At 41.9% G+C, this 27,938-nt stretch overlaps 1 protein-coding gene across 3 annotated transcripts in view; it reads right to left on the bottom strand.

Annotated features, from left to right (window-relative positions):
* Positions 1–9: 9 nt before the first annotated feature.
* The window catches only part of PAIP2B (poly(A) binding protein interacting protein 2B), a 45,871-nt gene continuing 17,942 nt past the window's right edge, over positions 10–27,938 (bottom strand). For all 3 annotated transcript variants that reach the window (NM_001302949.2, XM_024999264.2, XM_024999263.2), the window contains exons 2-4: positions 8,744–8,892; positions 6,668–6,844; positions 10–5,705 (exon numbers count right to left, since the gene is read on the bottom strand). In NM_001302949.2, the coding sequence (NP_001289878.1) occupies positions 5,649–5,705; positions 6,668–6,844; positions 8,744–8,884 (375 nt within the window). In that variant the 5' untranslated portion in view covers positions 8,885–8,892 and the 3' untranslated portion in view covers positions 10–5,648. The remainder of the gene's footprint in view (positions 5,706–6,667; positions 6,845–8,743; positions 8,893–27,938) is intronic.

Raw genomic sequence — 27,938 nt, 5'->3', positions numbered from 1 at the left:
CAGTACGACTGCCAGCAAATGCATTTTATTCTCATTTTAATGAGAGAGATTTTCAACAGCTGCCACTTTGTATAGCAAATTTTTTAAAAAGTAACTTTTTTCCATTTTTGATATTTTTATGAAAATTATTTTCTTCAATTTTAAAGCTCTGCCCCTCCCACAAAGAAGTACTAACAACTACCATGTAATGTATACATAGGAAAAGAAGGAACAGAAACAGCTTTTAAACACCTGAGAAATAGGGGAAAATGTCCAAAGTCCAGGCCCGGGCCTGCTGGAGGTGCTGAGCTGCCCTGGCACCGTCAGCACTTCACCGCCCACAGCAGCAGACCCGTGGGCCGTGCACAGACCCGCTGGGATGCACCACAGAGTTCACTCCCATTCTCCTCTTGGCCTCCTCTGCTGGCTGTCCTCTTCTAACTCAACCCAACAAAGGCGGCGTGATCGTAACACATGTTCAGCTTTGTAATGGAAATAACATTGTTTAGAAAGTTCAGAGATTTCTCTGTCTAGCTGAGGAGAAAAAAATATCCAACGCGGTATTGATGGTTTCATTTCTTTCCGCTCAAACACATGCTCATGAACTTGTTAATTATCAGATGCTGTTAATTATCTGTGCTGACATAGACGGCATGAAAGTTTCATACAAAAAATAAGATGCAAAATTGTAAAAATTTCTGCAGCAGTTCAGGCTCCTTGTGGAGCTGCTGCTGACGGAGCTGGTTCTGACACGCAGTTCCTTTGACATGCACAGCAGCTCCCCCATGAGTCCTGTGTTCTCAGGGTTCCATTTGGACCCCAAGAGGTTGAAATCCAAGTTTAGTAAGACTCCCTGCTGACAAAATGTGGTATATCCATCAATGGAATATTATTTAGCAGTAAAGAACAAACCAGTAACATAAATTATATGTCATGGATTAACCTCAAAAATACACTAAATGAAGAAAGCCAGATACAAGAGACCAGATTGTATGATTCCATTGAGATTATGTCCAGAAAAGGCAAATTTATAGTAATAGATTAGTGGTTGCCTAGAGCTAGGCAAGTACCGTGGGTACCATGTAAATAGACATGAAGGATCTTATTAAGGGGGATGCAAAGGTTCTAAAACAGAATTGTATGTCTGTTCCACTCAGGAAGTTATTCAAATCACTGACTTGTACACTTGAAATAGACGAACTTTATGATAACATGCCTCAATAAAGGTGTTAAAAAAAAAAAGTCCCTGTCTTGCAAACCACCCAACAAGCATTAAACATTTCCGAAGGCCCACAGTCAACAAGAGAGGATTCTCAATTAGTGTTGAGTTACAGAGTGAAAACATTTTCCTTACTATTTACAATATTAAAAGGGAGCCAGTAAGGTAGGACTGGGAAAGAAAGTCAGCAGACCTCATAAATGAGACTCCTGATAACAAAACATAAAGGGCCTTTTTCTTTGAAGATGGTGCATCTGTTCCTTTGTAGAGTTCTCTTCTGTCCCCTGGGGGTGTGGTGATGAACCCGTAACACCCTGTAGAGATCAGTGTAGTTAGCTGTCCCAGTGTATGACACCCCACCTCCCCCAGCAAAATCTGGACTGTGGATAGCTATGGAGGATTGGGCAGTGAGACCAGGTGGAGCTAGTGTGGTAAAGAGACTTGGGTCCGATCCTAGGCTGGGAAGATCCCCTGGAGGAGGAAATGGCAACCCACTCCAGTATTCTTGCCTGGCAAATCCCATAGACAGAGGAGCCTGGTGGGCTATAGTCCATAGGACTGCAAAGAGTCGGACACAACTGAGGTGACTTAGCACATACACACAAGTAGTGTGAACACAGGATGTAGTGAGCCAGGTACAGAGGCCGTGTAGGAAGCCTGAATGTGTCCCTGGGTCAGCCTCCTATTCCTCCGTCCTTTGTCACTAATGGCAGCTTCAAGATGGGAGAAATAGAAGATTAAAAACAGAGGGGAAAAAACTTTACTAAATTGTGACTAACCAAGCCTGTGGATGAAATCTGCAAGGCAGCAGGGCAGTGGCTGCAGAAAGTACACTGTACCACACGGGGACCAGGAGAACTAACAATCTGTGTGGGCAATGAGAGGGGAAACGATTCACATGGTTCACACAGGTGACTGTGGGCAAAGGGAGGGGAAAACCAACACTCCTGATGCTCACCAGACCTCAGTCAGTCCTCCTGCTCTCCACCCACTTCCCAAACTCATGAGCTCTACATCTACTCCGGAAGAGAGTGGCCAGGGATATACAGTCTTTCCCAAATGCTCTCCAAATCTTGGTCAAAACTGTCAGGTCTCTGGCTGAGCTCATACATCAACACAATCCAAATCAAACAACACCATTAAACGTGATGCCAGGACCCTTAGCGAAGAACACGTGCCCCCTCCCATCTCAGCAGTGTAGAGTCCTGGGCTCCTGGTGTTTACATACTGGCTTTGCAGCAGCACTAATGCAGTTTCCTTTGGCTACTTCTTCACACAACTTTCCTCCCTGACATACATGAATTTACACTCTGAGGTCAAAGTGTTTGACTGACCTTACCTCCCAGCATCTCCCAACGCAAGACAGAACTTTGCCATTATAGTAATACACAATTTGAAAAATGCTGATTACCTCTAAAAACACTTTAAAGTCATAATTAGCATTGTAACTTTAATAAGAGAGACCCAAGCTGTTTTGACTTTGGAAACTAAAGGTGCTGCAAAGGTCCAGCCTTTTCCTTACAATTTTTAGGGGTTTGACCTTATGTAATACCCTAAAATCAACTGCTGCAGTCAGAAACTGGCCCAAAGACCCAAAGCTGCAGCTGCTCAGGCCTAGGCTATGTCCATCAAATTCTCTGTTGCAGTTCAAAGGGCTAGAGAAACTAAAAGGCATTTCTTTTGTTTTTTTCTCCTTGAAGAGCAAGAGATAAAATACTTTTCGTTTTGGAGTTTAAGAGTCCAATAACCACAAAATCAATCACTAATAAAATAAGACTGGGACTAGTCAGAATTAGCAATTGTTAAAAATACATGTTCTGTTTCTATACTTAAACTTCCAGGTGCCAAAAAAAGAATAGTGGCTTAAATTCAACATCAAAATCATCACTTAAAATAATACCAGCCTCATCCTGAAAAGGTAATGGTATCTAGTCTGGCTTGCATCCGTAATCTCTCCTATGAGGAAAAGTCTGAGTCCAGCCTTTCTTCACTGAAGACCCAGGAAGACCCACATGCGTTTCCTGCTAAGGAGGTGGCAAACGGACTACAGCTGGACCCGTGGTCTGGGTGACGACAGTGCTCCCACCTCGCAACATAAAATAGATGGAGAAAAGTCAGAATGAAGGGGAACCACTAGAAGCACAAACACACACATTAAAAAGGTGGTCACCCTGCTAGCCGCTTCCTGATCCCGGGGTCAGCACACTGTGTCTCAACAGGACTGGAAAGGCCAGTCCTCAGGTTCCACTGCTTATCTGGCAGGAAGCTTTCTTAGTCCTGACCAAATACGCCTTGTGAAACCATGCTGACATCTAAGATGAAACCCACAGCAGAAGGGGAAGCAAGCCACTTGGACCACACCTAACAGCTTAGCCTAGGTGTCAGAAGGGCACGCCTTCGTCAGGATGAGGACCCTTGATGCAGATCCCTGAAGGACTTCCTAGACCAGGAGCCACATAAGAAAGAATCCGAGGTTCTCTCCGTGATGGAGACACCATGGTCTAGAAAACGGCTCCTGCTGCAATCCCAACACACTTTGAGCAGCCTTTAGAATTCCGAGCTTGGACAAGTTAATGCAGATTGAAGGAGGAACAGCAGTCCTGGAAGAAAGAGACCTTTGTTTCTACACTTCCAAGGTCCTCGCCTTATCAGAGGCAACCATTCCAGCTGAAAGCTGAAGCTGGAATTAAGACGTTTCTTTATTTGTAGCCCTCCCTGAACACAAGTTAAAAGAGTTCCATTCTGTCAAGGTAGAGGCTTTGTGAATTCAGGAGCCCATCTGGAAATATGGGTTCATATTTTCAATCTGACATTAACCTGTGGCTGTTAGAAAAGTCAGCAAGGGACCTCGTAAGAGAAAGGAGAAATTCTTAAGTTTTCCAGACCCTACTCCTTTCCTTCCAACCTCTGTCCCATAAACACATACTGAATTTACAGACTTTATTCAAGTTCCATGATCTTTTCCTGACACGCTTGTCATACAAGACAGTGGCGGTCATACAGACGGGCCACTGTTCTCCTCAGGCCCCTGCCAGTCCTTGCCCATCCTGGGAGAATGGCCAGGACCAGACACGCTCTTTTTAAGACCTGACTCTGCCACCAACCTCTCCAGCACACAAAGGCATATCCTGGTGCCCAATTTAGTTCCTTATGAGTATCAACAACAACAATAACCAAAACACCTGTGACCTGTGGGCAGGAAAAGAATATACCCAGAAAGTTCAACCCAGAAAACTCAAAAAGCTGGGTGTGTGGAAACAGCAAAACTTTATAACTGCTGAAACTGTCCCGGTGCGTCACACAGTCACAGGGTCAAGCGGGACTCACTCTCCTAGGCTTTTCTGGAGTTCTTTTGCATAATTCTGTAAGGTGGGGAGAAGCATCAAACTGTGAATGGAGCTTCTTGCTAGTGTTCTGAAAAATACATGGACTTATAAAAGTACACAATCTTTCTAAGTAAAGGAAGATACAGGTGGACCAAGTCTTCACAGGGCTAGGAAAAACTGTCAAAATAAATTTAAGATGATAACTATCAGGATTCAAGGATGATCTCTCCAGACTGAAGCTGATGGCCAGCACCGCATGCCTCTCACACACCTTTGGTAACAGTCTCTTCTTAAAAACAGAATAGAGTTCAGGGCAGAAAGGAGACAGGGCATTAGACACCATGAGAGACGAGGTGGCAAATCCACCCTAGAACTCTTATGCCTTGTAAATAATGAGTCTGATGGCAGCCATAAACAGAGGCTTAAGAGTAGGTCAACAGTAAATCAATGACTCAAGTGACACCACCATCCCAGTCCTCCAAAAGATGGCTGATGAAAGTCGGTTTATCAACCATCTAAAGTACTGGTAAACCAGTACTGTTAAGCCTGTGTTTTCTTGAATAGGGTTCAGGCAAGGAGACACGGGCTCAGCAGGCCAGTGGTAATCCCAGCACATTGCAGGAAACCCCCAGGGGTTGGGGAGCTGAGTACTCTGGTTTACAAAACCTGCTTCTTCCAACTGTCCCTCTTCCCATCCAGCGCAACAGACTGAATATGTAGTGCTCCAGGTGTTCATTGCCCTTGGTAAGTAGACAGCAGGGTGGGTAGGGCATTTGTAAACACCCAGATTTTCTTGGTCAGCTTATTCTTTTAAACACACACAGCAGAACATTCTTGATGAGGGCATGAGGAAAGACTGCAATTTCCCTAAATCGAAAGCTAATAAAAATAATAGGAAATTGCTTCAAATGAAAGTCAGTAGAACAAAAGAGAAATACTCAGAGGCTTGTAGAGAAAGACTGAGCACATCAGTTACTCTAGTCACAGTGTCAAGTTGAACCACTGTTCCCTTCCCCGCTGCGCACCCCCTGCCCATCCCACCCCCCTCTTCAGCTCCGCCTTCTTGTGCAGCGCTGTCCCCAGATGTGGGGACACACAAGTCCTCCTCAAAGCTTTCTGTCAGCTCAGTACTTCACTCCTGGTATAAATTCCTTGGCATCCGGATTCAGGTTACTTTTGCTCTGAAATAAGAACCAAGAGATAATAAATCCCAAGACAAGCTGCACTTTAGCACTTTAAAATTTATTTTCTCCTTGCTTCTGTTATTAGCAGTATCTTCCTCTCAGCCCAAAGGAGAGAAAAAAACAGAATTCCTTGCAACTCAGGCAGTTATTCCTGGACTGTTCTCAGTGGCTCCTGATGGACTCAGCCCCTGCTAATCTCATTTTCTCCTCCCTGCTTTAGACTCCTCTTCCCTTCATGATGCTTTCATTAGAGGCTTGTTAACCTGGACTCAAAAAATAATTTTTTAGTTCATAAGTACCTTAACTCAATGAAAATCAGAGTACTCCATCAAACTAGGTTGGTTACCACAATCCCTATATTATTTTTGTCTATCCTCTCTTTGGTTATCTACTCTCTTGATTCACATGATCTTGATCTAAAACCTCAGCAAACTGCCAGGCAAAATCATTCAGACATGAACTGTGCACGAACAATGTCACTTATGGAATTCTGACATTAAGTAAACATGGAAGGCAGGGAATTCATTTATCTGGTCTTCTAATTATAAGTGGAAAACAGTCTCTTAGAAGTATATTCCTTCCAGTTTTTATAACAGAATCATTCAAAACTATAAATACAGATTTGAGGGACAGTAAAAGAAAAGGACAACAGCAAATGATAATTTGAAACCAAACGTCTTCCATGTTCAAATTTTTATCCTTAATCCCAATTCTGTTTTGAAAATCCCACTGGAGAAAATGAAAGTTGGTGATGCTACAGCAATCACATGTCCACAGTGCTTTAAGAGGTGCAGTGCGTCTTCAATGCACCCCCTGTTAATGCCCAGGTGGTGAGGGAAGAAACAGTGACTCAGAGGGCGCCAAAGCTTGCCCAAGGTTGTTGGGCCAAAAAGAGAGACGTGGCTCCAAATCCTATATTCTTTTCACTATGTCACATGTGGAACTACGTATGCTCTTACCAAAATATCTTCAGAATCACGACCATCACTGACGGACAGTCCATTTAACTGTTGTTGCAACTGTCCCATGGCCTGAGGCAGGTCTCGTGATGGAATAAACCAGTCTTGGTCTTCCTCGTCCAACATCTCCTGAAAGCAGCGGTCCAAGAATTCTTGCTCCTGCAGCTCCTCCTCCACCTGGCAAGCAAAGCAGAAGAGCTCAGACTTAACTGTTCCAGTGGGACTCAAACTTTCTAGTTTTTTTCTACCTCTTTCTTTCAGAGGTTATTACTTTGCAACTAAGAATGATCTTGTATGAGATCTACGAAGAATTACGATGCTTCTAATGAAAGGCTAGAAAAAAATATAACTTTTAGTATTTTCAATCAAATTCCATAAAAAATAAGACAGGAAATAGTCCAAATAGCAGAAATTCCAGTCTTCACAGATCTAATACATGACACAGATATTTTTCACTCATATGGCACTTAACAGAAAATCACTTTAAAGCTTGACATTTTTTTTTTCAATCTTATTGAGAGGCAGCTCTTAAATTTCCCATTTTACAAGTATGAAAAGGGTTCAGGAACTATGTATCTAGACTACTACCTGGACAGTGGAGATTAAACCAAAACCAACTCCCAGCTTCTGGCCCACTTTTCTAGTAATAAAGCCCCTTCGGGAGAAAAATACTTTCAGAACCTTAGAAAGATATAAAGAACACGTTCTGGCATACCAGTAGAAAATTCTTTCAAAACAAGAAGAAATAATACAAATATTTAAACAACTTGCATATTTCTGAAAAAGAGTGTCTTATACATAGCAAGGATATTTTATACTTCTTTGTAGACCCTGTTAATTCTTGGTAAAGAGTATGCTTCACTCTGGAGATTAGTGTGATTTTCACAGGCCTCCCGCTTCATGTTTGGCCATCCCCTTCCTGCAGGCTGCCTGGTGACTGATTCACAGCTCGTATGCCGCCACCAGAGGGCTGGTCAAGCAAAAACAATCACCCAAACTAGCCAATTTAGTTGAATCCAAAGGAAAAGTCACTTGTAGCAAGACTTAAACATACGATTTCAACATTACAATTAACTATACTTTTTATTTTTTTAATCTCAAGTAAATTAGTTACAAAGTACTTAAAATAACAACTGAAAATATTTCCAAACTACAAGATTTAACATGACTGCTCAGGATCTGCCCTAACTCTCCCTGAGAGCATAACAACATGCTCTTCCATATTAAGTCTACCCTTATTCACAGGCACAAGCCACAAAAGCAGTCACCTGGGCCCAGGGGTGTCATAGGAAGCATGGTCTATGAACTGTTCACACAGATCATACCACAGTGAGCCACAGAGGTGGAAACTCCTGGCTCTTTCCTAAACTCATTTCCATCTCCCCAAAGCACCAGTTGTTCAGTTAAAATCGAATCTCCTGTCTCCCATGCTGGATGTGGCCATGTAACTATAATCACATAATGTCCCCAAGAAGGGATGTGAGCACTCTGGCATCATTTGGTTAAAAGGAGACCCTTTGCCTTAACATTTGGCTCTCTCCCCTTCCTATGGCTTGACTTCCAGTTATCCTACAGTTGCCAAATGCCCTGGGAGTGGCAGGGCATCATGATGGAAGGCATCAAGTGGTTGCAGAGTCACCTGTCTACCTGGAGTGCTGACCTGGGGCTGTTAAAACCACAGAGATATAAGACAATTGGTTACTGCTGGATCTTTGTGGAAGCAATCTAGCCTTTCCCCACCAAATACACTCTCTATCTCAGACTTGCATTCTGCCAGTCCCTGAGTTCCTACTTGGGGCATGCCAGGCTGGTCTGCTGTTTCCCAGGAGCCTACATCAGAACACCATGGCATTGGATCCTCTTTTAATTAGCATGATAGAAAAATTTCAATATTGTCCTCCAAGGTATCTTCAATTTGGTCTCTTAGCAACTGAAGTTGCTTTTTGGTCAGCCCTGACCAAGCATCTACGTATTTTCAAGTTATTCTAAAGCCAATGAATACATTTCTCTTTTGACAGACTGATGGTAAAATATAGCTGTTGAACTACATGTATCATTAGCCTTTCACTTCTTTACCTGTCTGTTGAAATCCTCTTCATTCTCCATCCACATGTACTCTGCAAATGGGTTTTCCTTCTCATCATGCCCATTTAACACCTGGTCCTCTTTGGATTTTACACTGGGTGATGTATTCGCCACACTGGATCCATTCATCATGACAGAACCTACACAGGAGCAAAAGAAAGGATAAAATGATACACGGATCAAGGACATGAAAAGATTCTTCCAGATGCTTCTGATGTTCTAAATCAAGTTATTAACTACAGATAAACAGAAAATGCTAGTCTGTAACTAGTTACCTATACAGATGCACAATTCTTTAAGAGTTAAAAGAAAAAACATCTCAGCTCAGTTAGCCTTTATAGGCAAGTGGGATGGAGAAGGCAATGGCACCCCACTACGGTACTCTTGCCTGGAAAATCCCATGCATGGAGGAGCCTGGTGGGCTGCAGTCCATGGGGTCGCTAAGAGTAGGACACGACTGAGCGACTTCACTTTCACTTTTTACTTTCATGCACTGGAGAAGGAAATGGCAACCCACTCCAGTGTTCTTGCCTGGAGAATCCCAGGGACGGGGGAGCCTGGTGGGCTGCCGTCCATGGAGTCACACAGAGTCAGACACGACTGAAGTGACTTAGCAGCAGCAGCAGCAGCAGGCAAGTGGGATGGGTGCTGGGTGGGAGGGGACCTTTTCAAGTCAAATTTCTGTAAGTTCTAGAACCTAACCAAGATCATAGCTTCCCTAACATTTAAATAGGTAGAAAAAAATACATTCTTAATAAACATTGTAAACAGTTGACCCTTATTCTGATTTTTTTTCTTTTGTTTTCTTCTCTTTTTTATTTATTTATTTATTTTTGCTTGTGCTGAGTCTTAGCTGTGGCACGCAGGATCTTTAGTTTCAGCATGTGAGCTCTCAGCTGCAGCATGTGAGATCTAGTTCCTTGACCAGGGATTGAACCCAGGCCCCCTCCACTGGAAGCACAGAAGCTTAGCCACTGGACTACCAGGGAAGTCCCTATTCTGATTCTTATTAAGCTCTGTTTTTCTTTAAAACCTATTTCAAAAAATAATACATGTTTATCACATTGGAAAGCAAAATGGAAAAAAGTAAGGTCATCAGCTGTCTAACTATATAGAGTTAAAAATGATTCACAATGTGGTGGATATAAGCTTGCTGACTTCCCCTATGTACATACAGACACATATACACACACCCATTCCCCAAGCACCCATTCTTATGGTAAGAGCATGATGCTCCATCATTTGCTCTTTCTCATTTCCATATTAATATAGACATTCTGTCAATTGGTGTGTTTCCAACATTTCTGTATTATAAAGGTGGGATGAACTTCTTGTGTTCATTTTCTCTAATGATTTTCTTAAGATAATTCCTAAAAATAGAACTGCCATATAGAAAGAATGTTTGTTTAAGGCTTGTGATTTACTGCCAAGCTGCCATAGCATTTAAATTCCCGCTGGTATTATGTAAGTGCCTGTTCATCTGCACTCGAGTATTCTTTTGGCTTCCAAATTCATTTTGGTATGCTTGCTATCATTTGGAATGTATTTATTTATTTAAATGTATGTATTTATTTATTTAAAATTTAACCATTCTTCACAAACAGTTGTCGGACTTTCCTGGTGGTCCAGTGGTGAAGAATCTGCCAGCCAATGCAGGGGACACAGGCATGACCCCTGGTTCAGGAAGATCCCACATGCTATGGACCAACTAAGCCCCCGCACCACAGCTACTGAGCCCAAGCGCCTAGAGCTTGTGCTCTGCAACAAGATAAGCTGCAGTGAGAGGCCCTTGTACCGAAACTAAAGCGTAGCCCCAGTCGCTGCAACTAGTGAAAGCCTGGGCACAGCAATGAAGACCCAGCACAGCCAAAAATAAATAAAAATTAAAAAACCAAAACAAAACATTGTACTCTTTATGCTCTATAGTACCTCCCCTAAGCTCTTGTAGGTAATGCGCATGGTGTTAATACTACTTAACTATTCTGTTTCATATGTATAATTTTTCTCTTAATTAGGTTCTCAACTCCTGAAACACAAGATGAAAAGTTTTTATATTTTGTAATCTTCCTCAATATTAGGAACTTCATAAATACCCATGGATCATCGTGCTTAGGCAATTTTCCCTTTCTAGCCTGTCTCCTTTCAATCTCAGCTCAATCCCCTCCCCAGCGCTCCCTGGGGCATCTTTAAGTTTTAATACATTATTTTTCACTTATTTCTGTCTTGGTAACATTCATGAAAAAGTTCTTCTCTGCTTCTGGATACACTAAAAGTTACTGAAGGCTTTTCAATTTGCAAACCTGTTATGAACATTAGAAAATATAATTTTAAAAGACTAAATACAATTATGAAGAGTAATAAGAATATGGGCTTCCCTGGTGGCTCAGTGGTAAAGAATCCGCCTACCAGTGCAGGGGACACTTCGATCCCTGCTCTGGGAAGATCCAACGTGCTGTGGAGTAACCAAGCCCATGCGCTGCAACTACTGAGCCTGTGGTCTAGAGCCTGGGAACCACACCTGCCGAGCCCACGTGCCCGAGAGCCCGTGCTCCCAACAAGAGAAGCAGCAGTACGAAGCCCTGCATACCCCAACTAGAGAAAAGGCCAGTGCGCAGCAATGGAGACCCAGTAAATAAAACTGTATAAAAAAGATGGAAAAATAATTCATCGATAGTTCAAAGAGAATTTAAGACAGAACCCATGTAATTCACTCTTGGTTTAATTAGGGCACCTAGTATGAAATATATCATTTAATATATTTTAGACAGAGACAAAAGAAATCAATGATTATTTCAAATACCGCTCCAGAATAATAATCCCATAAGGCTATAAAAGGGGGGAAACCAGTTTTTATTTTTACCACTTCCATTTTCAGCATAACAATGATAGAAGCAAGTATGTTCTGAACATCAGGGCAACTGAGTAAATAGGTATTCCTAATCAGAGACTTAACAGGTCTTGAACCTTGATGGATAGCAGATTACACAGCACTTTCCAAAGATTCATTTGGCAGTTGCTTACTATTCTCATAGCTCAGTTGGTAAAGAATCTGCCTGCAGTGCAGGAGACCCCAGTTTGATCTCTGGGTCAGGAACACCCCCTGGAGAAGGCACAGGGTACCTACCCCAGTATTCTTGGGCTTCCCTGGTGGCTCAGCTGGTAAAGAATCCGCCTGCAATGTGGGAGACCTGGGTTCAATCCCTGGGTTGGGAAGAGCCCCTGGAGAAGGGAAAGGCTACCCACTCCAGTATGCTGGCCTGGAGAATTCCATGGACTGTATAGTCCATAGGGTCACAAACAGTCGGACATGACTAAGCGACCTTCACTTCACTTCACTTACTATCAACACAGTGATTTCTCCCCACATTATGTAAGTCACCAGCAGAGAATCAGAGCTCCATTTTCCACCAAAATAAATCCTGAGTGCCCATGGCCATCAGGAGAAAAGGAAAGCAGAGGAAGAAAGAACAGAATAATCCTAATTCAAGAGAAAGGCAGAGCACAGAGAATACATTGCAGGATATACCTGTTCATGAGAAAGGGAATGGAAAAATTACCACAAACTCAACATGGGGATATTATCTAATATAACGTAAACATTTTGTAAAGTTTTTTTTTTAATTTTTAACACAAACACTTTAGAAAAGTAAAAATCACTGTGATTGGGACAGTCAATACTAGAAAAATTGTTCTCCCCATAGTAGGTTACATAGTGTTGATTTGTATTTTATACCATTCCACCTTTTCCAAACAATTGGGAAGTTTGGTTTCTCTAAACAGCAGCAACCCAAGAGCTTAATTTGTATAGTGCTTAACAATTTATAAAGAAATTTCATATTTATGCTATAACTTAAGGTACATATTCTGTCCAACCTCACTTTAAAAAAAAAAACACCCAGACAGTGCTAAAGACCAAAGAAGATACTGGTTCAGCGGTTAAGCAAACTGAGTTGCTGGGTTGGTTCAATAACAACACTGGTTTGTGGGCCCACTGTGTGACAGTGACACCTGGTGTTTAATATGCCTCTTGACATTAGCAATGGGGTGAGCATGGGGAGGTTTTGCTGAAGAATGGTAAATCCTAGGTAAGACACGTGGGAAATGCCATCCAACTTGGGGAAGACAGCAGGTAAGATGGGACCATCGCCTGTAACTTCCTTGACTGTCCTGTTTCCAAAGTTGCATGTAACATTCTCTGTTTCCAGCTCCTCTCCAGCTCACCATCCATCATGCTTGCCTTCCAAAAGCACAGTGTTTCTCTAACCATCTTATTTTGATATTTCATGTTCATGACTTTGATCCTCCCACACCAAGTCACATCACTGTGAAATTCTAGTCTAATGGAGACAAATAAAATGTCCCCAAAGCTTCCAGAGATGGGGAAAATGCTTGGTTACAAAAGTGGGACCACAAATCAGAATGGCTGCTATGTTGTCAGCTACACTATGGAGAGGGCCATGTGACTAGGAATTCAATTTTTTTGTTGTTGTTTTTTGGCAGCTCTGCTTGGCTTGTGGAATCTTAGTTCCCCAACAAGGGATTGAATTTGAGGACCCCAGCAGTGAAAAAGCCAAGTCCTAACCACTGGGCCGCCAGGGAATTCCCAGTTACTCAGTCTTGTTAACAAGCATGCAAGTTTCGAAGGTCATCTTCCCACCATTAAGTCCTCAGATGAGACAGCCATTCCAGTCAACCACTTGAACTTTATGAGATCCTGAGGTGGGGGCACCCAGCTGGGCTGACCCATAGGAACTGTGATACTAAATGTTTATTGTTTTAGCCTGCTAAACTTTGGGGTAAGTTCTTATATAATAATAAATAAATAACACAGGTATTCAGTAAACACGGACATCTAGCTCTGCCATACAAACCACCAGTTGCCACTCATCTATTAAGAAGACAAACGTGTAGTCTGAAGCGGGTCATTGTTTGAGGAGTTCTTCAAGAACTAGACCTCAATAGCACATAAAGGAGTTGATGTCTGGTCTGTATCTAAACTGCATTAAGAAATCTAAGAACTATTTGTGCAGAAGCTTTTAAGTTTAATTAGGTCCCATTTGTTTATTTTTGCTTTTATTTCCAATATTCTGGGAGGTGGGTCATAGAGGATCCTGCTGTGATGTATGTCGGAGAGTGTTTTGCCTATGTTCTCCTCTAGGAGTTTTATAGTTTCTGGTCTTACGTTTAGATCTTTAATCCATTTTGAGTTTATTTTTGTGTATGGTGTTAGAAAGTGCTCTAGTTTCATTCTTTTACAAGTGGTTGACCAGTTTTCCCAGCACCACTTGTTAAACTTCTGCACAACAAACGAAACTATTAGCAAGGTGAAAAGGCAGCCTTCAGAATGGGAGAAAATAATAGCAAATGAAGCAACTGACAAACAACTAATCTCAAAAATATACAAGCAACTCCTGCAGCTCAATTCCAGAAAAATAAACGACCCAATCAAAAAATGGGCCAAAGAACTAAATAGACATTTCTCCAAAGAAGACATACAGATGGCTAACAAACACATGAAAAGATGCTCAACATCACTCATTATCAGAGAAATGCAAATCAAAACCACAATGAGGTACCATTTCACGCCAGTCGGAATGGCTGCGATCCAAAAGTCTACAAGCAATAAATGCTGGAGAGGGTGTGGAGAAAAGGGAACCCTCTTACACTGTTGGTGGGAATGCAAACTAGTACAGCCACTATGGAGAACAGTGTGGAGATTCTTTAAAAAAGTGGAAATAGAACGGCCTTATGATCCAGCAATCCCACTGCTGGGCATACACACTGAGGAAACCAGAATTGAAAGAGACACGTGTACCCCAATGTTCATTGCAGCACTGTTTATAATAGCCAGGACATGGAAGCAACCTAGATGTCCATCAGCAGATGAATGGATAAGAAAGCTATGGTACATATACACAATGGAATATTACTCAGCCATTAAAAAGAATACATTTGAATCAGTTCCAATGAGGTGAATGAAACTGGAGCCTATTATACAGAGTGAAGTAAGCCAGAAAGAAAAATACCAATACAGTATCAGATCAGATCAGATCAGATCAGTTGCTCAGTCGTGTCCGACTCTTTGCGACCCCATGAATCGCAGCACGCCAGGCCTCCCTGTCCCTCACCAACTCCTGGAGTTCACTCAGACTCACGTCCCAATACAGTATACTAATGCATATATATGGAATTTAGAAAGATGGTAACAATAACCCTGTATACGAGACAGCAAAAGAGACACTGATGTATAGAACAGTCTTTTGGACTCTGTGGGAGAGGGAAAGGGTGGGATGATTTGGGAGAATGGCATTGAAATACGTATAATATCATATATGAAACGAGTCGCCAGTCTAGGTTCGATGCACGATACTGGATGCTTGGGGCTGGTGCACTGGGACGACCCAGAGGGATGGTATGGGAAGGGAGGAGGGAGGAGGGTTCAGGATGGGGAACACATGTATACCTGTGGCGGATTCATTTCAATATTTGGCAAAACCAATACAATATTGTAAAGTTTAAAAATTAAATTAAATTAAAAAAAATATACAGATCCCAACTTAAAAAAAAAAAAAAAGAAAGAAATCTAAGAACTATTTGAAACTCATTCCCCGACTCCATCTCACTTTCCCTCTTATATGTGTGGCAAACATGCTGAAAATAGAAAATAATGATTGTCATTTGGCTGAAGATGGTAAAGCATGTAGTCAAAACAGAAATGCTAAGCTCCTGCCAAGCATATGATTTAGCACTTTACCTCGGTCAAGAGTTTGTGTTTAAGATACTTGGCTTGAAATAGAGGTCTTGGTTCCCAACCACAAAGAACTTCAAGACTTTTAATATACCTAGGATATTTCCAGAATACATACTTCATCAGTTCAACACTTTGAAAAACCACAACTTTCAGATCCAACAATTTTTCCAATCCAAAACTTGGCTATTTTTTTTGAACCTAGATGAGATTTTTTTTTCAGAAGCTAAAACTAGATTATGCCCAGGATAACAACTTGACTGTCAAGAATACTTGGAACTATTGACTCAATTATTGGGAAAAAGTCTATTGAGTAGTTTATATTAAAACTAGTCTCTACTATTATGTTTCTATAGTTTTGTTAACTTCATTCAGTCTGGTGGTTGTTGTTCAGTCGTTAAGTCGTGTCTGACTCTTTTGACACCATGGACTACAGCAAGCCAGTCTCCTCTGTCCTTCATTATCTCCTAGAGTTTGTTCAAATTCATGTCCACTGAGTTGGTAATGCTATCTAACCATATCATCCTCTGCCGCCCCCTTCTCCTCCTGCCTTCAATCTTTCCCAGCATCAGGGTCTTTTCCAATGAGCCAGCTCTTCATATCAGGTGGCCAAAGGATTGGAGCTTTAGCTTCATCATCAATCCTTCTAATGAATATTCAGGGTTGATTTCCTTTAGGATTGACTGTTTGATCCCCTTGCAGTCCAGGGGACTCTAAATTCTCCAGCATCACAATTCAGTCTAGTGAATACCATTTGAAAAATTAAACATTGTGGGTAACAGTTTTACATGTTATTTTACTTCAAACATGTTGCCACTAGATTCAGGCTTTGGTCTTTCCCAGTTACATCTTAATAACTCAGGTCATTAGATGCGCTCACTCACTAGAATCTGTGTGTCTACCCTCAGCCCTGTGCTTGACAGCTATTTTCACAAGGTACACAGTTGTTTCACTGACGGTGTTTACATTCTCTCAGGAGAGAGATAAGCAAATAGTTAAGAATAATTAGTATTAAATTAAAAGGAGAGGAAAAAGGGACTATTACAAGACAGGAAGACCCAATCTAGTTCAGGAGTGGGGGATGGCTAGGAAGGGTTTCCCTGAACAAGCAACACTTAGATTGATACCTGAAAAATTTGTTAGCTAGCAGGAAGGAAGAGAGGGAAAACCATGTGCAAAGATTCAGAGGCAGGAGGGAACTCTCAAGAACTATAAGAAGGTACGTACGCATATAGTTTAAGAGTCAAAGGAGAACCAGTCGGAGAACGGCCAAGGAAGAGAGATGAGGTTGCAGAGGCAGATGGACCTGATCATCTAAGACATCAGAGGCTACATGAAGAATTTTGGAGATCATCCGAAAAGCAATGAAAGCCACTGAAAACGGTTCTCGGCAGCACAGTGACATGACTCAATTCATATTTTGAGGTTATTCAGGCTGCCATATGGAAAATGGATTGGAGAGACTGAGAGAGGATAATGGGGGACCAGTAAGGTAGCTAATGCACTAACCCAGATGAAAACAAAAGGTAGCTGCTTAAACTAGGACAATGGCAGTAAGAAGAGAGTAGATTCCAAAGCTATTTTAGGCTTTTCTGGGGAGGAACTGGATGCGGGGAGACAAGGCGAGGCAGATATCAGGGATGACTCTGGCACAAACAACTGGGGGAGGAGCAATGTCACTCGCTGAGCTAGGGAACTCCATGGAAAGGGCAGAGTTTTCTTGGGTGGGGATGGGGATTCGAGGTACAAAGGGTGATGAGTTCTATACTGGACACATTAAATGTGTAAAACCTCTGAAACACTCAAATGGTGACATAAGTAGGTTGTTCGTATGCATCAATAGGAGAGGTATGACTAAATATAGAAATTTGGAATAGTCGTCTACCTACATGGTAACCGAAGTCATGGGCCTAGAATATTGCCTAGGGAGAGAGGGCAAAGTCAGATAAGACAAGGAGATAGAAGAGGAGACTGAGAAGGAAACTAGAAGAGTGTGACATCACAGAAATCAAGGGAAGACAGAACCCTTCACTTATAGTGAGTTGAAAGGTAGCCCCCAAAAAGATATGTTCAGATTCTCATCCCGAGAATCTGTGAAGACTACATTATTTAGAACACCGGTCTTTGTAACTAAATTAAGGACCTTGAGATAAGTAGATCATCCTGCATTATCCCAGGAGGCCCTAAATCCAATGGTAAGTGTCTTGTAAGAGAAAAGCAGATTTGACACGAAGAAAAGGAGGCAATGTGACTGGGGAGGCAGAGATTGGAGTGGTGGGGCCACAAGTCAAGGAACGCCTACAGGCACCACAAGTTGAACATGCAAAGAACAGATTCTCCCCTGCAGACTCCAGAGAGAGACAGTCCAACCTGATTTTTTTTTCTTGACTTTTAACTTTTGACTTCTAGCCTCCAGATGGTAAGAGAAAAAATTCATGTTGTTTTAAGCCTCTAGTTTGTGGTAATTGGCCACATTAGACGGGAGAAGGCAATGGCACCCCACTCCAGTACTCTTGACTGGAAAATCCCATGGACGGAGGAGCCTGGTAGGCTGCAGTCCATGGGGTCGAGAAGAGTCGGACATGACTGAGCGACTTCACTTTCACTTTTCACTTTCACGCATTGGAGAAGGAAATGGCAACCCATTCCAGTGTTCTTGCCTGGAGTATCCCGGGGACGGGGGAGCCTGGTGGGCTGCCGTCTATGGGGTTGCACAGAGTCAGACATGACTGAAGTGACTTAGCAGCAGCAGCCACATTAGACACAGAGGACCGATACACCCAGTCAGGCAGGTATGTTGAAGGCTGAAGTGAAAAGTGAAAGTCGCTCAGTGAAAGGGAAAGTCACTCAGTCGTGTCTGACTCTTTGTGACCCCATGGACTGACTATACACAGTTCATGGAATTCTCCACGCCAGAATACTGAAATGGGTAGCCATTCCCTTCTCCAGGGATCTTCCCAACCCAGGGATAGAACCCAGTTCTCCCGCATTGCAGGCGGATTCTTTACCAGCTGAGCCACCAGGGATGCAAGGTCAAAAGGAAGGCTGAGAAGTGTCTACAGAATTTAGGACCATGGAGATCTCTTATGACAACAATGAAAGCAGGATCCTTAAACAGAGATGAGGGAGAAAATAAAATGGATGAGATATGAATTGCAGGTGACAGGAAGTAATCAAAACTCTTTCAAGGGGCCAGGTGCCAAGGAAAGGAAGAGGAATGAACAGGAACTAGAGGGATGGAAGGTCCCTGGAAACTTTACTTTTAAGGAGTGGAGAGCCCAGAACATGTTTAAATGTTCATAGAAGGAGTCTAGTGGAGAGGGAGAGGCTAGAAATAAAGGAGAAAGAAGGACAAGCTGATAGTACAGGCTAGGGGAAGGTAGGAAGAGATACTTACTTGTTTATTCTTTTGAATAGTTAATACATTCCAATGATTCAAAATCTAAATGCCTAGGATTCTTAATTAGTAACAGTTAATTATAGTAAAAGAGAATTACGAATTAAGAATGGATGATGAGCATAAAGTCAGAGCAAGGGAAGCGCATTGGGAGAGACATTTAATCCATTACAAAGCCTTACTCCATGAAACACTCTAACTCTATGGCAGATTTTCACTTCCCTGGGGCAGGAATGTTAAGTCTCCCTGTCCCAACAGATGCTGGATAAACCTACCAAACTCTAACTCTAGAACTTTGCTTTTGTTTTCTCTTCTAATTTTTCTATTATATGTGTGTGTACATATAACATATACACACATTTAAAAGCTACATAAGCACTATAGAAGGCAATGGCACCCCACTCCAATACTCTTGCCTGGAAAATCCCATGGATGGAGGAGCCTGGTAGGTTGCAGTCCATGGGGTCGCTAAGAGTCGGACACGACTGAGCGACTTCACTTTCACTTTTCACTTTCATGCATTGGAGAAGGAAATGGCAACCCACTCCAGTGCTCTTGCCTGGAGAATCCCAGGGACGGTGGAGCCTGATGGGCTGCCGTCTATGGGGTTGCACAGAGTCGGACACGACTGAAGCGACTCAGCAGCAGCAGCAGCAGCAGCAAGCACTATAGAAAGTAATTTTATAAATTTTAAATATATGCTGTCACCCAAAAACAACGCAGGAGGCTGCGAATAAGAAATGAGTTTATTTGGGATCTTAAGAATTGGAATTCAGGAACCACAGATTTGGGTAACCCCAAAAGAGGGGAAACAGTGAGAGATTTTATTTTCTTGGACTCCAAAATCATTGAAGATGGTGACTGCAGCCATGAAATTAAAAGATGCTTGCTCCTTGGAAGAAAAGCTATGACCAACCTAGACAGCATATTAAAAAGCAGAGACATTACTTTGCCGACAAAGGTTCATCTACTCAAAGCTATGGTTTTTCCAGTAGTCATGTATGGATGTGAGAGTCGGACTATAAGGAAAGCTGAGCGCTGAAGAACTGATGCTTTTGAACTGTGGTGTTGGAGAAGACTCTTGAGAGTCTCTTGGACTTCAAGGAGATCAAACCAGTCAATCCTAAAGGAAATCAACCCTGAATATTCATCTGAAGGACTGATGCTGAAGCTGAAACTGCAATACTTTGGCCACCTGATGTGAAGAACTGACTCATCTGAAAAGACCTTGATGCTGGGAAAGATTGAAGACAGGAGGAGATGAGGATGACAGGATGAGATGGCTGGATGCCATCACCGACCCGATGGACATGAATTTGAGCAAGCTCTGGGGAGTTGGTAATAGAGAAGCCTGGTGTGCTGCAGTCATGGGGTCACAAAGAATCGGACATGACTATGCGACTGAACTGAACTGAAAAAGAGTGTTGCAAGGAAAACAAAGAGTCATAAAGACAAAAGGGCATAAGATTGTTAAAAGTTGCCTGATGAGTGGGGCAGAGAACATATTTGAATACATAATAGTTGAAAACTTTCCTAACCTATAAAGGAAACAGACAGCCAGGTCCAGGAAACAGAGTGCCAAGCAGGATCAATTCAAAGAGGGCCACACCAAGACACACTGTAATTAAAATGGCAAAAATTAAAGATGAAGATAAAATATTAAAAGCAGCAAGGGAAAAGCAATGAGTTACATATATGGTAAAGCCCATAAGGCTGTCAGCTGAATTTTCAGCAGAAACTCTAAAGGCCAGAAAGGACTGGCACAATATAATTAAAGAGATAAAAGGGAAAAACCTATAGCCAAGGATACTCCACCTGGGAAGGCTTTCATTCAGATTTGACGGAGAGATGAAAACTTTTTTCAAATGTATTTACTTTTGGTTGCACTGGGTCTTCCCCGTTAAATGTGGGCTTCCTCTAGTCGGGGCAAGCAGGGTCTACTCTCTGTTGTAGTGCACGGGTTTCTCATCGCAGTGCATCTGTGCTAAGTCGCTTCAGTTGTGTCTGACTCTTCGGGGATGCTATGGACTGTAGCCCTGCCAGGCTCCTCTGTACAAGGGATTCTCCAGGCAAGAATATTGGAGTGTGTTGCCATTTCCTCCTCCAGGGGATCTTCCCAACTCAGGGACTGAACCCGCATCTCTGAAGTCTCTTGCACTGGCAGGTGAGCTTTTTTTTTTTTTTTTTTTACCACTAGCACCAGCTGGGAAGCCGTCTCATTGCTGTTGTGGAGCACAGGCTCTATGCACACAGGCTTCAGCAGTTGCAGCATGGGGGCTCAGTAAACGTGGCTCACAGGCTCCAGAGCACAGGCTCAGCAGTTGTGGCACATAGGCTTAGTTGCTCTGCGGCATGTGGAATCTTCCTGGACCAGAGATCAAACCCATGGTCCCCTGCATTGGTAGGCAGATTCCTTTGCAGTGTACCACCAGGGAAGTCCTCAGAAGTTTTAAAAGAAGCAAAAGCTAAAAGATTTCAGCACTATCAAACCAGCTTTACAAGAAATGTTCAAGGGACTTCTCTAAGCAAAAAAGAAATGGCCACAACTAGAAGTCTGAAAACTAGGGAAGAAAAAAGCTCACTGGTAAAGTCAAATATACACTAAAGGTAGTAAATTTAACTACATACAGAGTTAGTAGGAAGGTTAAAGGATAAAACTAGTAAAATCATCTATATCTTCAATTAAAGGAGTCACAAAACAAAATGGTAAAACATGATGACAAAAAGAGTAATCATGAGGAGAAGGGAGTAAAAATGCAGAGTTGTTAATATGTGCTTGAAATTAAGAGATTGGCAACTTAAAATAAATAAACATATTGCTATAAATAAACCTCACTGTAACCATGAACCCAAAATCTATAATAGATACACACATAAGAAAGAGAAAAAATTCAAATGCAACACTAAAACAGTCATTAAATCACAAGTGAAAGTAAAAGTTGCTCAGTTACCTCTGACTGTTTGTGACCCCATGGACTATATACAGTCCCTGGAATTCTCCAGGCCAGAATACTGGAGTGGGTAGCCTTTCCCTTCTCCAGGGAATCTTCCCAACCCAGGGATCGAACCCAGGTCTTCAGCATTGCAGGTGGATTCTTTACCAGCTGAGCCAACAGGGAAGCCCACACAAGAGAAGAGAACAAAAGCAAAATAAAAGAAAAAAAAGGAACTACAAATACAAACAATAAAATGGCAATAAATACATATCTATCAATAATTACTTTAATGTACAGAGACTAAAGACTCCAATCAAAAGACAAAGAGTGGCTGAATGGACTATAAAAACAAGACCTACAGGCTTCCAAAATAGCTCAGTTGGTAAAGAATCCATCTGCAATGCAGGAAACCCAGTTTGGATTCCTGGGTTGGGAAGATCTTCTGGAGAAGGGCTGGCTACCCACTCCAGTATTCTTGGGCTTCCCTTGTGGCTCAGATGGTAAAGAATCTGCCCGCAATGTGGGAGACCAGGGTTATATATATGGGCTTCCCTGGTGGTTCAGACAGTAAAGTGTCTGCCTGCAATGGGTGAGACCCAGGTTCAATCTCTAGGTTGGGAAGATCCCCTGAAGAAAGAAATGGGAACCCACTCCACTACTCTTGCCTGAAAAATCCCACAGACAGAGGAGCCTAGTAGGCTACAGTCCATGGGGTCACAAAGACTCAGACATGACTGAGTGACTTCACTTTCACACATACATATACTGCCTACAAGAGATTTACTTCATACCTAAAGCAACATACAGACTGAAAGTAAAGGGATGGAACAAGATACTCCATGCAAATGGAAATCAAAAGAAAGCCAGGATAGCAATATCTGTACTGAAAAAATAGGATTTGAAACAAAGACTGTTACAAGAGACAAAGAAGGATATTACATAATGATTAAGGGATTAATCCAAAAGGAAACCGTAACAACTGTAAATGCATATGCACCCAACATAGGAGGACATACATATACAAAGCAAATACTAACATAACATAAATAAAGACATAAAGGGAGAAATCAACAGTAATGAAATCATTGTAGAAGACTTAATCACCTCATTTACATCAATGAACAGATCACCCAGAGAGTAAATCAATAAGGAAACACTAGCCTTAAATGACACATTAGATCAGATGGACTTAACAGATATATATAGAACACTCCATCCAAAAGCAGTAGAATACATTCTTTTCAAATACACAGGGAGCAGGATATCTCCAGGATAGATTACAGCTAAGCCTTAGTAAAATTAAGAATATTGAAATCCTATCAAGTATGTTTTCAACCAGAATGCTATGTGACCAGAATATTAACTATAAGAAAAACACTGCAAAAATATAAACATGTAGTGCAGTGCAGTTCAGTTCAGTCGCTCAATCGTGTCTAACTCTTTGCAACCCCATGAACCACAGCACACCAGGCCTCCCTGTCCATCACCAACTCCCAGAGTCCACCCAAACCCATGTCCATTGAGTCGGTGATGCCATCCAACCATCTCATCCTCTGTCGTCCCCTTCTCCTCCTGCCCTCAATCTTTCCCAGCATCAGGGGCTTTTCAGATGAGTCAGCTTTTCACATCAGGTGGCCAAAGTATTGGAGTTTCAGCTTCAATATCAGTCCTTCCAATGAACACCCAGGACTGATCTCCTTTAGGATGGACTGGTTGGATCTCCTTGCAGTCCAAGGGACTCTCAAGAGTCTTCTCCAACACCACAGTTCAAAAGCATCAATTCTTCTGCGCTCAGCTTTCTTTATAGTCCAACTCTCACATCCATACATGACCACTGGAAAAACCATAGCCTTGACTAGACAGACCTTTGTTGACAAAGTGATGTCTCTGCTTTTTAATATGCTATCTAGGTTGGTCATAACTTTCCTTCCAAGCAGTAAGTGTCTTTTAATTTCATGGCTGCAATCACCATCTGCAGTGATTTTGGAGCCCAGAAAAATAAAATCCACTGTTGCTACTATTTCCCCATCTATTTGCCATGAAGTGATGGGACTGGTTGCCATGATCTTAGTTTTCTGAATGTTGAGCCTTAAGCCAACTTTTTCACTCTCCTCTTTCACTTCCATCAAGGGGTTCTTTAGTTCTTTTTCACTTTCTGCCATAAGGGTGGTGTCATCTGCATATCTGAGGTTATTGATATTTCTCTGGAAATCTTGATTCCAGCTTGTGTTTCTTCCAGTCCAGCATTTCTCATGATGTACTCTGCATATAAGTTAAATAAGCAGGGTGACAATATACAGCCTTGACGTACTCCTTTTCCTATTTGGAACCAGTCTGTTGTTCCATGTCCAGTTCTAACTGTTGCTTCCTGACCTACATACAGATTCCTCAAGAGGCAGGTCCGGTGGTCTGGTATTCCCATCTCTTTCAGAATTTTCCACAGTTTATTGTGATCCACACAGTCAAAGGCTTTGGCATAGTCAATAAAGCAGAAATAGATGTTTTTCTGGAACTCTCTTGCTTTTTCAATGATCCAGCGGATGTTGGCGATTTGATCTCTGGTTCCTCTGCCTTTTCTTAAACCAGCTTGAACATCTGGAAGTTCACAGTTCACGTACTGCTGAAGGGCTTGGAGAATTTTGAGCATTACTTAACTAGCATGTGAGATGAGTGCAATTTTGCAGTAGTTTGAGCATTCTTTGACATTGCCTTTCTTTGGGATTGGAATGAAAACTGACCTTTTCCAGTCCTGTGGCCACTGCCGAGTCTTCCATATTTGCTGGCATATTGAGTGCAGCACTTTCACAGCATCGTCTTTCAGGATTTGAAATAGCTCAACTAGAATTCCATCACCTCCACTAGCTCTGTTCATAGTGATGCTTTCTAAGGCCCACTTGACTTCATATTCCAGGATGTCTGGCTCTAGGTGAGTGATCACACCATCATGATTATCTGGGTTGTGAAGATCTTTTTTGTACAGTTCTTCTGTGTATTCTTGCCATCTCTTCTTGATATCTTCTGCTTCTGTTAGGTCTATACCATTTCTGTCCATTATTGAGCCCATCTTTGCATGAAATGCTCCCTTGGTATCTCTAGTTTTCTTGAAGAGATCTCTAACTCTTTCCCATTCTGTTGTTTTCCTCTATTTCTTTGCCCTGATCGCTGAGGAAGGCTTTCTTATCTCTCCTTGCTATTCTTTGGAACTCTGCATTCAGATGGGTATATCTTTCATTTTCTCCTTTGCTTTTTGCTTCCCTTCTTTTCACAGCTATTTGTAAGCCCTCGTCCGACAGCCATTTTGCTTTTTTGCATTTCTTTTTCTTGGGAATGGTCTTGATTCCTGTTTCCTGTACAATGTCACAAACCTCTGTCCATAGTTCATCAGGCACTCTGTCTATCAGATCTAGTCCCTTAAATCTATTTCTCACTTCCACTGTATAGTCATAAGGGATTTGATTTAGGTCATACCTGAATGGTCTAGTGGTTTCCTCCACTTTCTTCAATTTCAGTCTGAATTTGGCAATAAGGCCGTCATGATCTGAGCCACAGTCAGCTCCTGGTCTTGTTTTTGCTGACTGTATAGAGCTTCTCCATTTTTGGCTGCAAAGAATATAATCAATCTGATTTCGGTGTTGACCATCTGGTGATGTCCGTGTGTAGAGTCTTCTCTTGTGTTGTTGGAAGAGGGTGTTTGCTATGACCAGTGCGTTCTCTTGGCAGAGCTCTGTTAGCCTTTGCCCTGCTTCATTCTGTACTTCAAGGCCAAATTTGCCTGTTACTCCAGGTGTTTCTTGACTTCCTACTTTTGCATTCCAGTCCCCTATAATGGAAAGGACATCATTTTGGGGTGTTAGTTCTGAAGGTTTGTAGGTCTTTATAGAACTGTTCAACTTCAGCTTCTTCAGCGTTACTGGTTGGGGCATAGACTTGGATTGCCGTGATATTGAATGGTTTGCCTTGGAAACAAACAGAGATCGTGCTTTGCTGGAGCAGCCATGAAGAGATACCCCACGTCCAAGGTAAGAGAAACCTAAATAAGATGGTAGGCACTGAGAGAGGGCATCAGAGGGCAGACAGACGGAAACCATAATCACAGAAAACTAGCCAATCTGATCACATGGACCACAGTTTTATTGTCTAACTCAATAAAACTAAGCCATGCTGTGTGGGACCACCCAAGACAGACGGGTTATGGTGGAGAGGTCTGACAGAATGTGGTCCACTGGAGAAGGGAATGGCAAACCACTTCAGTATTCTTGCCTTGAGAACCCCATGAACAGTACGAAAGGCAAAAAGACAGGATACTGAAAGATGAACTCCCCAGGTCAGTAGGTGCCCAACATGCTACTGGAGATCAGTGGAGAAATGACTCCAGAAAGAATGAAGGGATGGAGCCAAACCAAAAACAACACCCAGCTGTGGATGGGACTGGTGATAGAAGCAAGGTTCGATGCTGTAAAGAGCAATATTGCATAGGAACCTGGAATGTTAGGTCCATGAATCAAGGCAAATTGGAAGTGGTCAAACAGGAGATGATAAGAGTGAACATCAACATTCTAGGAATCAGTGAACTAAGATGGAGTGGAACAGGTGGATTTAATTCAGATGACCATTATATCTACTACTGTGGGCAGGAATTCCTTAGAAGAAACGGAGTAGCCATCATAGTCAATAAAAGAGTCCGAAACTTGTAGAGGATAAACAATATGCTATTAAACAACCAATGGATCACTTAAGAAACCAGAGAAGAAATTTAAAAAATACCTGGAGACAAATAAAAACAAAAACACAATGATCCAAAATCTATGGGTCTGAGCAGGTAAGTTTATGGTGATATAAACCAATTTCAGAAAATAAGAAAAATCTAAAATAAACAACCTAAACACGACTGAGCGACTTCACTTTCACTTTCACTTTCATGCACTGGAGAAGGAAATGGCAACCCACTCCAGTATTCTTGCCTAGAGAATCCCAGGGACGGGAAGCCTGGTGGGCTGCCGTCTATGGGGTCGCACAGAGTTGGACATGACTGAAGTGACTTAGCAGCAGCAGCAGCAGCAAACTCACACTAAACAAACTAGAAAAAGAACAAAGCCCAAAGTTAGTAGAAGGAAAGATATCATAAACATTAGAGTAGAAATAAATGAAATAGACACTGAAAGAAGAGAAAACGTGAATGAAACTAAGAATTGGTTTTTTGAAAAGACAAATAAAATTGATACCATTAGCCAGACACATTAAGAAAAAAAGAGAGAGGGCCCAAATAAATGAAATCAGAAATGAAAAGAAGTTATTACCAACAACATGGAAATATAAAGGCTCATTAGAGATTAATATAAGCAACTATATGCAAATAAAATGGTCCAACTAAAAGAAAAGGACAAATTCCTAGAGATATACAATATCCCAAGATTGAACAAGGAAGAAATGAAAAATATGAACAGATTAATAAGCAGTACTGAAATTAAATCGGTAACAACAACAATGCCCAAGAAACAGTGTGTAGAACCAGATGGCTTCACAGGTGAATTCTACCAAACACCTGGAGAAGAGTTAACACCATTCTTTCTCAAACCATTCCAAAAATTTGCAGAATAAGAAATGCTTCCAAACTCATTCTATCAATCAGCATCACCCTGATACCTAAACTCGACAAAGATACAACAAAATAATAAAATTATATGCCAGTATCATGATAAACATAGTGGCAAAAATCCTCAATGAAACATTAGCAAATGGAATCCAACAACAGTTTAAAGGGATGCTTCCCTGATGACTCAGTGGGATAAGAATCTGCCTGCAATGCAGGAGACACAGGAGATGTGGGTTCAATCCCTGGGTGTGGAATATCCCCTGGAGAAGAAAATGGCAGCCACTCCAGTATTCTTGCCTGAAAAACCCCATGGACAGAGGAGCCTGGTAGGCTACTGTCCAAAGGGTTGCAAAGAGTCAGACACAATTAAGTGACTAAGCATGCACGCACACACACCAAGATCAAGTGGGACTTACCCCAAGGATACAGGGTTGTTCAATATCTGCAAATCACTCAATGTGGCACACCACATTAATAAACTGAAGAATAAAAATCACTGGTGAGAATTGTGC

The sequence above is a fragment of the Bos taurus genome, chromosome 11 (assembly GCF_002263795.3).
Source record: "Bos taurus isolate L1 Dominette 01449 registration number 42190680 breed Hereford chromosome 11, ARS-UCD2.0, whole genome shotgun sequence".
In the NCBI taxonomy this organism is placed as follows: domain Eukaryota; kingdom Metazoa; phylum Chordata; class Mammalia; order Artiodactyla; family Bovidae; genus Bos; species Bos taurus.
This window is presented reverse-complemented; position numbering and strand designations above follow the sequence as displayed.